This window comes from Mesocricetus auratus, unplaced genomic scaffold (genome assembly GCF_017639785.1).
Source record: "Mesocricetus auratus isolate SY011 unplaced genomic scaffold, BCM_Maur_2.0 Super-Scaffold_100014, whole genome shotgun sequence".
In the NCBI taxonomy this organism is placed as follows: Eukaryota; Metazoa; Chordata; class Mammalia; order Rodentia; family Cricetidae; genus Mesocricetus; species Mesocricetus auratus.
Window position 1 is genome coordinate 27686806 of NW_024429197.1, and position 15294 is coordinate 27702099.

The following is a 15294-nucleotide window of genomic DNA, read 5'->3' on the forward strand; positions in this document are numbered from 1 at the left end:
ATGATGTAAATGTAGCAGTTTTATGCCTGAAATTCTCAAAAACCAATTAAATTTAAAATATTCTATATCTCACTATCAACAGGCCATCATCACACACATGCTTACATCATCTCCCTCCCTCCTCCTATCCCCCCATACAAATACTTACAAAGCTAATGAGGAAACAGATAAAACTATCTGTTCAAAACAGAATGCTTTAACGCTGCAGCAATAATCTTGTTCAAGAAAGCTGTTTTCAGCTGGACTACTGGTATAGTTAACTAAATCACTGCAATTATGTCTGGTGAATGAACTTAATATTCTTTAAGAATTCAGTGGCTACTTTTTTATGCCATCTGTAGCCAAGGAATGTGAAAGTCAAGGTTTTAAAAATATATCTCCCAAGTTTCAATTTTCTGTAAAAGTTTATTAAATAGCCTAGATTCTTTTAAAATGGGGAAAGAATAGTTTCATTTAAAAAATGGTGGTTTTTTTCTCATGCCCAATATATAACAATCCTTCAGACTCAGGATGCAAGCATTCCTAGAGGGAGAGCTTGACTCTTCCTGTGATTTAGATTCTATTGGGTTGCTGGCAGGAGTAAATGAGAAGTCAGATGCCATACAACAATGCATGTTTCACCATTGAGACTAATTGGAGAATTCAACCTGGGCTATTTCTATACTTAGGGCAATCAATAATATAAGCCACTATGAGTCTACTAAAACAACCTATCACAATTCAGATTTTTCACTTTAAGAATTTTATTAGCTAATTAGGGATAGAGTCCAGATCTGACTAATAAACTCACTTCAAGTGAACTATGCTAGGAAGAAATATTGACACAATCTATAATCTATTCCAAACAAACACTTTAAGTAAGCCTCAAAATCAAGTTTTAATTTTATAAACAATTACTTCATATGACTATTCTGCTTTCTGTTTCTAATGCTGAATATTCAAAAGATGAAAAGTATACCCAAGGCTGGCCTTGAACTCATAATCTTTCTGTTCATAAAGAAAAGATGAGGAGCAAAAGAAACTACACTTACCTTTCCCTGAGAGAGGCTCTATTTAGCACAGGGCTTGGACAATGCTTTGGTGCTGTTGAGGGTGCTGAGTGTACTAGTAAGGTCCTTGCAGAATGCTGGGCCTTGTTACATGTCCTTGGGCTCAAAAATTCCTCACACCTTTCAAAGGGATCATCAAAGTCTCTCCCATGTGGTGTCCTGATAACCTGTTTTTAAAAATATATGGGTATATACAAATATAAAGCACATACATGCATACATACTATACAAAATATGTACAATATATTTTGTTTCTAATTATTTATTTTCTGAAATTGCAATTATATCATCCTTCCATCCAATTCCTCCCTCTAAATGTTCATCTATGGCTCTTGCCTTGCTCCCTTTTAAAATTTATGGTCTCATTTTCATTAATTGTTGTTATATGTATATCCCTAACTACATAAAAACACTGCTCATTCTGTTGACAGGTGATCGGTATGGAAAATTAATTGATATGCTCTTCACTGGATAAGGCTATTTCCCCTATTCTGAGCATTATCTAATTGCTTGTAGTTCTCTATAGGGTTGAGGCCTCCTGGGCTTTCTTCCATCCACTTAAGCATATCTGCTGTTGCTGTTCTTGTTTAAGTCATATCTAGGTAGTCACAAGATGATACAATTTTACTAACTCAAAATATTTTTGAGTTAGGGTTGGGAAGTATCTAATGTACATAAATAAAGAATACATATGAATAAATGATTGCTTAATTTTGCTCTGAGGGTCAAGCAGGTACAATACAAATTCTCCCTATAACTTTCATTGCTTCTGGGAACAGCCAGATACATGAATCAAGATAGACAAATTAACACATTTGTACAATTATGGAATTGTACTCAAGCAGAATTCTATTAAGGATAAATAACTTTTAAAACGTAAACATGGTGCAAGATACATAAATAAAATATGAGGTTTTCCAAAGAGTATTAAATTCCACCAAAAGAAGTAAGACAAGAAAGGATATCAGAAATGCTGGTGGGTGGAATGGGAGCAGATGAAAAGAAATTGTTTTAGAAGAAGTGGTCAGCAGGGACCTCACCATAAGGAGAACATAGTAAAAAAGGCCTGAAGACAAAATGGGAACATTACGGCCTCAATCTGAGTCCATTATTGTGGTACATATACACAATAGAGTTTTATTCATGTATAAAGATACAAAATTACAACAGTTGAAAACTAGATGCAACTGGAGTTTGCCATATTGAGTTCAATAGATCTAATAATGTGCAACACATTAAGGGGAAAATATAACCGTGAAATAGGAGAACCCAGAACACCTGCATCCATATGACTTAACTACGTGAAGAACTAAGGCCCATCTCTGTTCCACATGACCTTCTCCTGACTTCCTTAAGGAATATTTAGCCAGGAAACAAGGCAGTAAACCAATGCATAGCTTCAGCACTTATCTCAGGACCCTTCCTTAACGATCTACCTGGACAGCAAAAGGCTCTATCATTAATTGGGTTCCCTCCTCAAAATAATACTGGTTCTTCTGTCTGGACAGGCAATGTCCTTCTCAGAACAGATGAATCCTTTCCTTCACTACTCACCTATTATGACTGCTAAGTCTCCAGCCTGTGTTTATTAACCCTAAAACTTTATATATAAACTTTATCAATTCTATTCTTCACTGAAACCTCACCATCAAAATGTTCATGACTCCAAATCCTATAAAGATAAACAACCTTTTGTTTTCAGAGACAATATTGTCAATGTGGCACCCTCCATTCTGTATTATGTACCAAAAAGATTTCCTTAAGGTCCTCAGAGCATACAGCTGCTGGGGGAGACATCTGTTGAACTAGTACTTGACAACCCCGATACCCACTAAAGTCTATAGATCCACACAGATAAAAGCCTTAGTGCAGAAATAGCACCTTCCTCTAGGATCCTCTAAATCCCTCAGGCTCCCTTCTCAGAGTTCTCCCCAGCTGCCATGATGAAATAATGTTGAAGTGGGTTTGGTAAACCAAGTCCAAAGCTAGGTTCACAGTCTTCTAGGACTGTAGAACCTTTTAGTAATATTTTTTGACAAGACTTAAAAGTTGGTGGTGCTTCGCTAATGGATCTACAATGTGTCTCACTGGTATTTTCTGACAGTTTCATGCACATGGACAAGTATAAATTACTAAACTCATATTTGAACTAGACCCAGAGAATGAGAACGTGGGCTGTTCTCATTGCAATAGCAATTCAAAGTTACTTCTCAGATTTTTGTTCTTGGTTGGTGTCTTGGATTAGGCTGTTGTTTGCCTGCTTGCTTTCTTCACAGGCAAACTGCCTCCTCTGACTTTTTAGCATCACAGATTCAAGTCCTAAATTTGAAACAACCAATAATCTGGATCAGTTCTCATTATAATCAGCCAAACTGACAGACTTCCATGGGTTTGTTTCAGTTTGTGAAATCCTCCTTCCAGGTCATATTTAAATGATTTATAGGTAATAAGGTTTTTATGTTGTAGGCTATTTACTGAACAGTAATAATCTTCAATTGTCTTCTCATTTTTAATAACATAACTTGGCCCATGACACATTAGAATAACAGAGCTCAAGGTCATCAAGGTGCTTTTCAAATTCTTCTTGATCATGTCAAACCCTTTAGCTCTTAGCTGCTATAATCTGATTCTTGTGTGCTGTGCAGAAGCCCATGTGATAAAAACGTAATCCTCAGAAAGGCTCAGTCAGGAGAGGATAAAGCCATTAAGGGTGGGGCCTACTAGGAGGTCTTTAAAAAATGGTAGAATCCAGTGTGCCTCTCTCATGCTCCCTGCATCCTGATGGAAGTGATTTTCCTCTGCCATGTGCTTCCACCATGATATGCCACCTTGCCAAAGCAATGGGAGCAGTGAACATTAAACTGATGACTGCAAAACTGTGTGTCATGTTTCTTTATATAATCAAACCTGGGGGAAGGAGAGATGGACCAGTGGTTTATAGTGCCTGTTGTAATTACAGAGGACCTAGGTTTGGTTCCCTACATCCTACTACAGAGACACCATGTTTGTTGTTGTTATATTCATAATAGCCAGAAACTGGAAACAACTTAGATGCCTATCAATGAATGAATGAATGAATAAAGAAAACGCAGAACATTTATATAACAGAATATTCAACAATTAAAAATAGAAAATCATAAAATTTGGAGTTAAATGGGTAGAACTAGAAAAAAAAATCATCCTGGATGAGGTAACACAGACCCAGAAAGACAAATACAGTATGTCAATATGGCGTATGGAAAGAAAAATTTACAAAAATGTGGAGGTTAGCTGGTCATTGATAAGAAAGTTATAATCTATAAAACCATCAAGGAAATGTAGAGAGTAAAGGACAAAGGACTGGGTTTTCGGGGAGCTATGTATCTTCCTAAAGGACGGAAATAGAATGGATCAGTGGTTCTCAACTTTCCTGATGCTGCAACCCTTTAACACAGTTCCTTATATTATGTGACTCTCCCAACCATAAAATTATTTCATTGTTACTTTATAACTAAAATTTTGATACTGTTATGAATTGTAATGTAAATATCTGATATGTAGAATATCAGATATGTGACCCCCAAACAGGTCATGACCCACAGGTTGAAAACCACTGGAATAGATAGTTATGAATGGTCGGGCATTGGGAGCTGGAACTGGGGGATCAAATGGGGAGGGACAAGGAAGAGAGGCATGAGTGAGGTAATATGGGCAGGGGCAGCTAAACCTAAGGGAGATATGGAAAGCTAACAAAATAGAAGTAAACTACATACATACATGAAGGTTATCTGAATCAAATCACCAAATAATGGGGAAAACAGAGCCCAAATTGGACATCTCTCATAACCAGATAAAGCTTCAAGTACTGGGAATTAATTATATCTGATCAAGTTATTGGCCAAAAGAGGCCTATGGGAACCTTCAAACAATCTGAGACATTGCCAAGGCAAGGCTGTTCTCCACAAACCACAAACTCACAGTAAGGTCATATTCCTGAAAACAACACCTATACAACTCATTGAAGTCCAGTTGTTGTCTACCTAGAGACTTCATCACTATGAACTAGAGTTCATGACACCCACTCAGCCACAAACCATTCAATCTACAATGGTGCCCTGCCTGCAAGATAAATTCATGCAACAGTGGCACAGGTCTTGTGGGAGTAACCAACCAATATCTGATTTGACTTAAGGCTCACTCCATGAGATGGAACCCATACCCAATGCTTCTTAGCTGACCAAGTGTCTGAGACTAGACAGACCAGGGATTGGGGTAAAACCAAATACTACCATTTTGCCAGAGAAACAGCAATAAAATGACTCCTGGTGATATTCTGTTTTACTCATATGTCTTGCTCAACCATCATCAGTGAAGCTTTTTCATGTAGCAGATGGGAATAAATACAGAGATCCACAGTCAGATATGCTGAGTAAGAGACACTGGAACATTCAGGCCTAAATGGGATAGCCCCCCATCGAATCCCTTCTCTCAGGGCTCAGGGAACTCTGCAGAAGAGGATGAGAAAGAGTTTAGGAGCAAGAGATGATAGAGGACGTGAAGGAATCAATGTCTCTAGACACAACAGAGCTAATGCACACATGAAGTCACAGAAACTGAGGCAGCATGCACAGAGCCTGCCTGGGACTGCACCAGATGGGGCTCTAGAATGAAAAGGAGAAGTGGACAAACACCCCCATCCGTAACTCTGAAGCTATCTCCAATTGATATACACTTAAAAAAGCAAATGTTAGTTTTCTCTAAGGAGTCTTACTGGGAAACAAACCACTCTGAAGGATAAAGCCCAGCAATAGATGGTAAACACAAAACAAACTCAGCGTAATTAATCTTTGGAGATTCTTGCTCTCATATTGCTGAGTCAGGGTATTTTTCTTTCTTTTCTTTTCCATTTTTATTTGGAATACTTCCCAATTTTAGTATGATGGCTCCCCATTTCTTTTATTTAAAGGGGCATAATAACTCCTTAGTCTAAAATTCTCATAGAAGTCATTTCTCCCAAATACTTCCAGAGTAATGGTAAGGAGAGAAGACAGCGTTATTCTGAGAAAGAATGGTAAGGAGAAAGACAGAACACATAGTGGAGTGTTTGTGGTGTATGTGTGCATATGTATATGTGCATGTGTGCATATTTGTGTGTGTGTGTGTGTGTGTGTGTGTGTGTTGGGACTTATCATCATCAACAAAGACAGTTTAATTACAATACATTTAACACACACTTTAGGAAAAAACAATATATTGTACTACCACTAGTTTAAGAAAATAAAAATCACAGAATATGGTTTTAAAGAAACAGATTATAATTGTACACATGTACTCCTATGATACAATGTACCTTAAAACACAATTTAAAAACTCACTGATTCTATGTAAATATAGAGTTCTAGGTTCTGATAATTACCAATCTGCTTTTCACCTGAAAACCATGTATTATATGAAGTAAATCTTCATTATTTCAAATCATCTGTTAGCTCAGCTCAGCATACACCAAACCACTTTCCCTATCTAACTGTAATAATATCACCATAAATACTCAAAATGTCTCTTTGAACATGACATCCCCAATGAGAGTCAAAATATTAAGTAAGTACTTATTATATACAAGATAAGTGCAATTGCACAGGAAAAGAATAAGGGCACTGGTTCAGGATGGGGTAAAGAGTAAAACAGAAATGGGCCTAAGAGAATTGATGAGAAAAGTCGATTATTATACATCCACAGTAAAGAGAATTTAATTTGTCCAAAAGAGAATCAAGAGTGAAAAACTAGAAACTGTCAAAGATGAGACAGAATCTGTACCAGGTGTGGGGCAGCCTTGGGAATAAAAAGGATGCCTCATCCTTCAGCACACACCATATGTTCAACTCCCTAAATAATTTCTCTTTTCTCCATGAACATTGTACTTACTACAACATCCCACATGTTGCTTTCCTTCTGCAGACTCACTCGTCTTTCTCTCACTCCCTATAAGTCACCACGGGCCTCAAAACAGTGCCTTTTTCTATAAACTCTCTGGAACATTCCATGATTCAGAGTTTTTCTCTTGTTGAAATTCTGTAATTTTCTACTACCAGAGTGTTCATCAATCAGCTACTTTTACCCCTAAAAATAATCCTTTCTTCTTTCTATAATTGATGATAGATGCATTTCCACGAAAATTTCTATCCTCGATACAGAACTAATCTGAGAATTTACTCACCACGCATGGTCTTTTAGGAAAACCCTAAAAGTAATGAATCTAGAGGAGGGTAGGAGATTAAAGACACTTGGAGGTGCAGTTCTTAGTAGAACACATTGGGAAGAGTCTTCACATCCATCTTTAAATGAACTAGTCAATTTACAGCCATATTAGTACCACGCAAATTTTATTCCATTCTTTCCATATTTGGCTGTTTTATTAATCTATGCACACAATTTGTATACTATATAATACATATTATATTATATATCAATATACTAGGTAATAGCAATTATTAAGAAACAAAATCAATAAAACACTTGATAGCCTGATTTTTATTAATTAGTAAAAGAAAATGACTGTAAACAAAGATGAAAATATGTAATTATCAACTGTGGAGCATTATTTAAAGGAAATGAATAGGAAGTCTTGCTCAGCCTTTATGCAGCAGAGAGGGGCTTGCTCCTGCCTCAACCTGATATGCCAGGTTTTGTTGACTGTCCATGGGAGGCCTTACCTTTCTGAGGAGTGGATAGGGGGTGGGATGGGAGGAGGTGGGGGGAGCTGAAGGAGGTAAGGGAGGGGAACTGTGGTTGGTATGTAAAATAAAAAAAATTCAAAAGAAGAAAGTCTGCCTTTAGAATAATTAAGGAAGCCTCCTTATTCCATGTTGGGTATTGAACATGACTCTAGCTCACCTGTGTGTGTATATATGTATGCAAAGACAGATATATATGTGTGTATATGTACACATATATACATACATATATAATTTATCGCATATATGCATTAAACACACGCAGGCAAATGCATGTGTGTACACGTATACTACATGTGTGTATTAAGAACACATAGTCATATTACACAAATCAATGTTCGTGTGCACTGCACACACACATGTGCATGTGTAGTCTCCCTGTCCCTCTCACATACACATTCAGACACACACCCACACGTTTAAATTCAACAAGTGGATAATGAAACCCACACCATATCTGTAGGGAGATATTCAGTGAAGGCATATTGCCCTCTTTGGCACAGCCACCATAACTATGACATTTCATGCTTGACAACTATTGCTTTCACATTATTTTATAAAATTTCCAGAAGAATTTGTAGAGCAGAAATATGCTTATGCTTTCATTATATAATTGTTATGACACACCTTATAATCCTTGGATCTGCAGCAGCCAAAGTGAGGATGATCTGGAAAAGGTTATGTAGAACAAAAGATCAATATGCAACTTCAGAAAGGCAAGGGATTGGCTTCACCTATGATTTCTAGTATCAACATTTCTAAAACGCAAATAATACAGATTTCAAAAGCACTTCAAAATTCCTCAGCAGTGTTAGAGCGCCAAGACGACAACCCAACCCAACAAGTTATATGTCAGTTCTTCAGCAGGCAGTGACTTCACGAAGGCTCTTTTCATTAGATTAGGAAGTATCTGATTTTACAGAGACAAAAGAATAATTGTTTTTGGTAAACCAATGAGTCTGCAAAAAAATGTGTGATTTAAGTCACCAAGCCAGTTTATTGTGAAATGTTCTTTATATCGATGGTGAGGCATAGGGAAGTCACAGGCTTTGGGGGTAGGCAGCTATCACTGCATATTTCAGACACCAACACTGACTCTATGGTACCAATCATTTTCCTTAAACTATTAGGTCAAGACTCCAAATTTGTCTGATGTCCATCTTTTATAACATTGTCTAAAAGTTAATATTACTGTAATTGCGAATGAATTAAAGTAAAATTAAAGTCACAAAGAAAACTAGCTCCAACATTAAATTCTAATTCAAGCAAGCCTGGGCTTCATTTCTAACTGTGTTACTTTGGATATATTTTTCCAGCCCACTTGCATGTTCCATCTCTGTTTCAGTCCTCATTTCAAGAGCATACAAACAATATCTACCTATGTTCAAGACAAAGTCTAGATTTACATTCTATAACCCATGAGAGATGACAATACAGTAACTACCACACAGTAGCTTTGAAATCAAATTACATGTATAAATTCAGTGTAATTTGACAGCCTTATAATTTCTTTCATTTCTTTACGAATTAAGCTTTTACTTTGATATTGAGTTTCTCAATATTCACATTGAGTCATTCTCACCAACAATTAGGAACCAACTAAGCTCTAAATGCAGCAGAAGATAAAAGTCATAGCCTATGGTCATGAAGAACTTAGAATCTATTTTAGTTATATTGTACAATGTTGAATAGCAGAAGCATAAAAGAACAGACTAGACATAGGAAAGTTACAGGTAATTAATAACATAAAATGTATCACAGGGAATCCCTCAAAGTTGAAGACAATCAAAAAGCTTTGTAAACCTGGAGAAAACTGAACAGGGCATAATAAGTGAGATTCTATTTAGGAAAAGTTTGGAGAAATAGGAAACAGTTATCTCAGATACTATGTGTAATCTTGAAGAAATTCAAATTGCAGGTTTCTTTATCCATAAAATGGAAATAAGTCTCTAAACATTCATGAAATTTCAATGATAATTAAACAAGAAACTGAGTACACAAATAGCTGCTGGCAGCAAATATTTTTAAATATTAGCTATAATTTCCTATCCAATAATAGCATGGAAGAGATGATAAAGACTAAATCTGTGTCCCCTCCTGTGAGATTCCTATGATGAAGCCCTCACTCCCAGTGAAATGGTTTTCTGGGAGGTGATAGTACTTAGATGAGGTCATGACAGTGGGCCTCAAGACATGATCAATGTTACTGGAAAACAGACACCAGGAGCCTTGTTGTTATTCATTCCCATTCTTGCTGTACATTTTCCCTCTCTCCTCCCTTACACAGTCATGAGTACAGTGTCATTATACAAGACAATCTAACTTCCCACCATCTTGATCTTGGCTTTCTGAAACTCCATAAATGTAGACTATGTCATCGTCATTTGATTTTAAACTAAGCTTTCCACAACATTTAGTACAGCGGCACAGGCAGCCTAGTAGAATAATTACGACTGATTATTACTTATACTTTACATGTAAAGATACTGGATTCCTATCTAATAAGTAATAAAACTAAGGTCTTCAGTTAGTTCAATGCTTCTTCCATAAATATATTTTTCTTTAAAAACAAAATACAGGAGAATAAAAATATAAAGTCTCAAAAAGCTCACACTAAATTACAGATTTGTTGACCAAATGGATATGAAAGATACTTGAAAGCCTCAAATGCTAAGCAGTAACTAACAATTAAAAAGCATTTCCTTCAATGCTGCCTACAAGAAAACCATATTCATTCATTCCTAAAGAACCACTGGGATGGGTGGAGGGAGAGATGTTGGAGGGAGTGGATCTGGGTGAGGAAGAATGTAGGGGATGGGACTGGGAGAAGTTGAGGGAGGGGAAACTTCAGCTGGGTCATTAGGAACAATAGCCACCTTGATGACAAATCAGATCAAGCATGTAGCACTGCAAATGAATCTTCCCAATACAGATCTACAAGGGAGTTATTTCCCTTTGTCTCATTCACACAGCCCATTTTCTACACCATAACTTTCTGCCAAGAGGGGAAATGTTACATTTGTATTTAATTTTCACACAATCCATATTCTATATATAAATGTATTGATAAAGAATGACAACATTTTTGGTAAAACAATTACTTTATAAAAATACAAGCTGGGCATGGTGGCATACCTTTAATCCTTGAATTTAGGAGGCAGAGGCAGGAGGAACTCTGTGAGTTTGAGGCCAGCCTGTTTTACAGACTAAGTTCTGGGACAGCGCAGCTGTTTAGAGAGACCCTGTCTAAAAAATCAAAACAAATGGAAGGAAAGAAAAAGTAAAGGGAAGGGAAGGAAGGAAGGAGGGAAGGAAGGAGGGGGACAAAAAAAAACCAAATTCAAGAACCTATGAATATACTTAGCCTTTCATCAAATGTTCTGACTGTAAACACTCAAGTTTAGCCAAAGTCCATTTCTTTATCAGCTAAAACAAAAACAAAACATCTCTAAAAAGAGCATTCTGTTTCCTCATTTAAAAAGAAGGCATACAGTATAGCCAGAAACGGAAGGCATTCAAGCTCAGTGCATGTTATGATTCCATTTTTCTTCCCCTTGTATCATTTTTCTTTTACTCTGATGTTTTCAGTGTGTAGGAAATTAATGTTAAAAGTTGCCAGGGAATACTTACTTAGTTGCTAGCCACTTTCTACTGATATTAATATTCAAATACTCTTCACTATACAATGTCATTTAAGCGTATTTAAAAAACCTCACATTGAACTTAAGAAACTCACCCCACTAAAAACAAACTAGGGCTAAGAAGTAAAACATTTTCTTATAGACTAATTCTAAAGAATTCATCATTTCAGAAATATCAATTTAGCTGATATTTTCAAAGTGGGTATGCTCATACACTTTTCATGGTAACATTTTCTATGTTATCTCTAATCTTTATTGATTAGCTATTGAAGGAGTTAAAATTTCCAAGAATGCTATAATTAGTTTATATATGGCTGATATTTTCAAAGTGGGTATGCTCATACACTTTTCATGGTAACATTTTCTATGTTATCTCTAATCTTTATTGATTAGCTATTGATGGAGTTAAAATTTCCAAGAATGCTATAATTAGTTTATATATATAAATAATTGGCAGGGCTAATTATTCAAGCATATATATATAATCTTCCAAACCCATAACCCTGAGTTATTTCACTGTTTCTCAAAATCTATTCTAGAAATTAACACATTAAAGTGAGAAACGTGTTTTGTAGTCAAATAATGTAGAAAATGTTGAGTAGAACACTATCAAGTAATTTTTACTAAAAGATAAATTAGTATTTAATATGCTAAAATTTCTAATATACATTTTTAATCTAAAAGAATGTTTTTAACAGTACAGAAATCCAGTCCGTTCTGTTTGTAAAAAGCTTTATCACAATATCTAGCAATGTAGCAAAAAATGTGTTTTCTCAATCAGTGCCATGTAAGGCTTGATATTAGCTCAAGCACCTAGAGTAGGAGAAAGGAAGCTTCCCCCTTACCATTGTGCATCCTGACCCATTCATCTCTTTCACAGTCTCTGCCAGGTGATCCAAAGAAAGCATCAGCCCTGGGACTGGGGGGATCAACCTAGAAGAAAGAGGATTTACAATGTGAAAGAGCACTTCATCCTTCCATTCCCATTCTCAATCTTACAGCATTGCTAAGCAACTGGAGGGCATATGCCACACAGCAGGTGAATTCCACACTGCTTCTGTGTTCCAAAGTCAGAGTTAAGTAACTTATTTACTATGCACTTTTCAACAGAGTTGAAATTAAATGGCACCCCCAAAAAAGAACAAATTTACAGTTAAGTACTTACTACCCTGTTTCCTAGTTTGGTTTTGACTACAAAGTTACAAAAATAAAAATAACACCCTAGAGCAACCTACATGCTTTACCTAGAAAAGGTCTACCATATTTCCACCTGTCTTAGCACACACATGGAATTCAAACAGTGTCTTTGCTGTGCTGGCCACTTTATAGTGAGTTCTACCATATTTTCTAACTAAACATAAAATGTCACAGTGATGTAACTGAATCAGAAAGATGGATCTGCTGAGCAAAACTAAAACCTTTTGTGAATCAAAGAGTAAGAAGAGGAAAAGGTTAACTTGGGGTAACAAAAGTGAAGATCACGTATCTGATAAGAGACTATTACATAGATCATTCAAAGAATTCCTACAAGCCAACAATAGCAATAAAGAAGAGATCATAAAACGAGCAATAGACTTTTGAGTAGGCATTTTTAAGGATATTCACTAATGCATGAGGAAATGTTTAACATCACCAGTCCCAGTCACTGGAGAAATGCTAATCAAACCAGGAGGAGATGCCACTCACACTCACAGGAGGACTAGAGAGAAAATTAAGCAGCCCTGCATCCAAGAGGCCCTGGCTTTAACCTCACCACCACAAAGAAGGATGTGGGGGGATGCTCAGGTGCTCATGAAAATGTAGGAAAACTGCAATCCTCTTGTACAGCTGGCAGGAATGCAAATTGTGCAACACCTCTGAGGAACACTTGGCAAGTCTTGAGGTTAAATACACAATTGGCACATAATAAAGCAGGTCTACTCCTAGGTCTTTACCCAAAAGCATTGAAAATAAGTATTTATTCAAACACTTGTACACATGCTGCTCATTAAAGCATTGTTCATAGTAACCAAGGGTATAAACAACACAAATACCTACCAACAGACATGATATATAAACAAAAAGAGACAGCTACCCAGACAATGTAATATTAGCCAAATAAAATGCATGTGAAAACATGTGCAACATCAGTGAGTTGTGCCCAAGATAAGTTGCTTGACTCTATTTACATGAACAGGCAGAACAGGCAACCTCATGGAGGCAAGAATATTAGGAATTTCAGTGGAACAATAGAATGTGGAGCACTTCATGAACACATGGTTTCCAATGGGGAAGTTCTCAAGGTACCCCATGTGAATCCCCTTTGTATACTGATCTGAATTCTAAAAACAGTTAACATAGTCATCTTTCTTCTCTCTTTCTCTCTCCTCTCTCCTCCCTCTTTCTCCTCCCTCTCTCTTCTCTCATCTCTCTCTCTCCTCTCTCTCCCTCTCTCTCTCTCTCTCTCTCTCTCTCTCTCTCTCTCTCTCTCTCTCTCTCTCTCTCTCTCTCTCTCTCTCTCTCTCTCTCTCTCTCTCTCTCTCTCTCTCTCTTTTGGGTCAGGTACTATTCCCTTCTTATGGTATTTGCATATGTTTGCATTAAATTAAGCTTCTTTTGCTACAAGTTTCCCAAGTTCTTCTGAAACCATGAATAGTTGTCTATCCCTGAATTCTCTCTAAATCCAATGCCTACTCAATAATATAGACAATTTTTACATGTTCTTAGAAGTATACATTTCTGTTCACAGAAAAGCTGAAGGGGAACCTCTTAAATAAAAATTAAATAAAATTTCTTTTGTTTAGTTATATTTGTTTTTGAGAAAGGGTCTTACTATGAAACCCTAGTTGTCTTGAAACTTGCTATGTAGAGCAGGCTAGCTTTATACACAAAGAGAGCCACTTGCCTCTCCAGTATTGAGATTTAATGTGTGTACCACCTCTCCCAGCCCTTGATATCTCAACAGTGTTGTTACATAAACAAGACCTAGATAATCACAGCACTAGTTAACATGCCAACATGGATGGGGAAATTTTCACAAGGTCTTGATCACACCTTTAGATAAGCTGAGAGGGAGAATCAGTTTTCTCCAGAGACAAACTCCCAAACATGTTATATAATCCAAGTGCCAGCCCTAGCCATGTGTACATATGAGCAGCACTAATGGACCCAATATTGTGTGTGTGTGTGTAAATATGCATATATATATATGTATATAAAACAATGATATTTATGGAAGAAGTTATGGATTTTGGGGACATGGAGGAGGAAGAAGAGGTGTAAGTATTCACATATGAAATACTCAAAACTTTAAAAAATATAACTTAGAAAATAGATTCTATAAAAAATAACATTTACGAAGTTTATATTTTAAATTACTGTCATGAAAAGTATTAATAAGCACTTGAGAGTTATTGTTTCCCCAACATTTATGTGTCTAACTCCCATGATCATTCTTAGCTTTTGTATACAGGTATTTTAATTAAGAAGCAACTGATAATTCCTTCAAACTAGCAGATGGTATATCCTTTCTTTTCAATTTAATTTGTAATTATGGGCAGTATTAAAGTCAAAAGCATTCTCAAATTTCCATCAGCAATTCAATCAAACTCTTGTCTGAATAATGTTCAACAGAACCAAACTTATGATCAAATTAGATAAACAAGAATATCATTGCCACAAGGTGGTGGCACAATCCTTTAATCTAATCCCAGCAATCAGGAGGCAGAGGCAGGCAGATCTCTATGAGTCTGAAACCAGCCAGGTCTACAAAGTAAGTTCCAGGACAGTCAGGGCTGTCACACAGAGAAACCCTGTCTCAAAAAAAAAAACAAAAGAATGTATCATTAATAAATATTAACATATGGTTATATTTATTACACTATAATTTTTGAATAAAAAATTTATAGTTGAATT

At 36.3% G+C, this 15294-nt stretch overlaps 1 protein-coding gene across 3 annotated transcripts in view; it reads right to left on the reverse strand.

Annotated features, from left to right (window-relative positions):
• Spata6 (spermatogenesis associated 6) overlaps positions 1-15294 on the reverse strand; it is an 85121-nt gene that overhangs the window by 26351 nt on the left and 43476 nt on the right. For all 3 annotated transcript variants that reach the window (XR_005881315.1, XM_005072100.4, XM_040756967.1), the window contains 3 exons: positions 12246-12333; positions 8387-8427; positions 1032-1216 (listed from right to left, as the gene is read on the reverse strand). Coding sequence is in view for 2 of the 3 variants with exons in the window: in XM_005072100.4 (XP_005072157.1) it covers positions 1032-1216; positions 8387-8427; positions 12246-12333 (314 nt within the window). In the remaining variant the exon portion in view is untranslated. The remainder of the gene's footprint in view (positions 1-1031; positions 1217-8386; positions 8428-12245; positions 12334-15294) is intronic.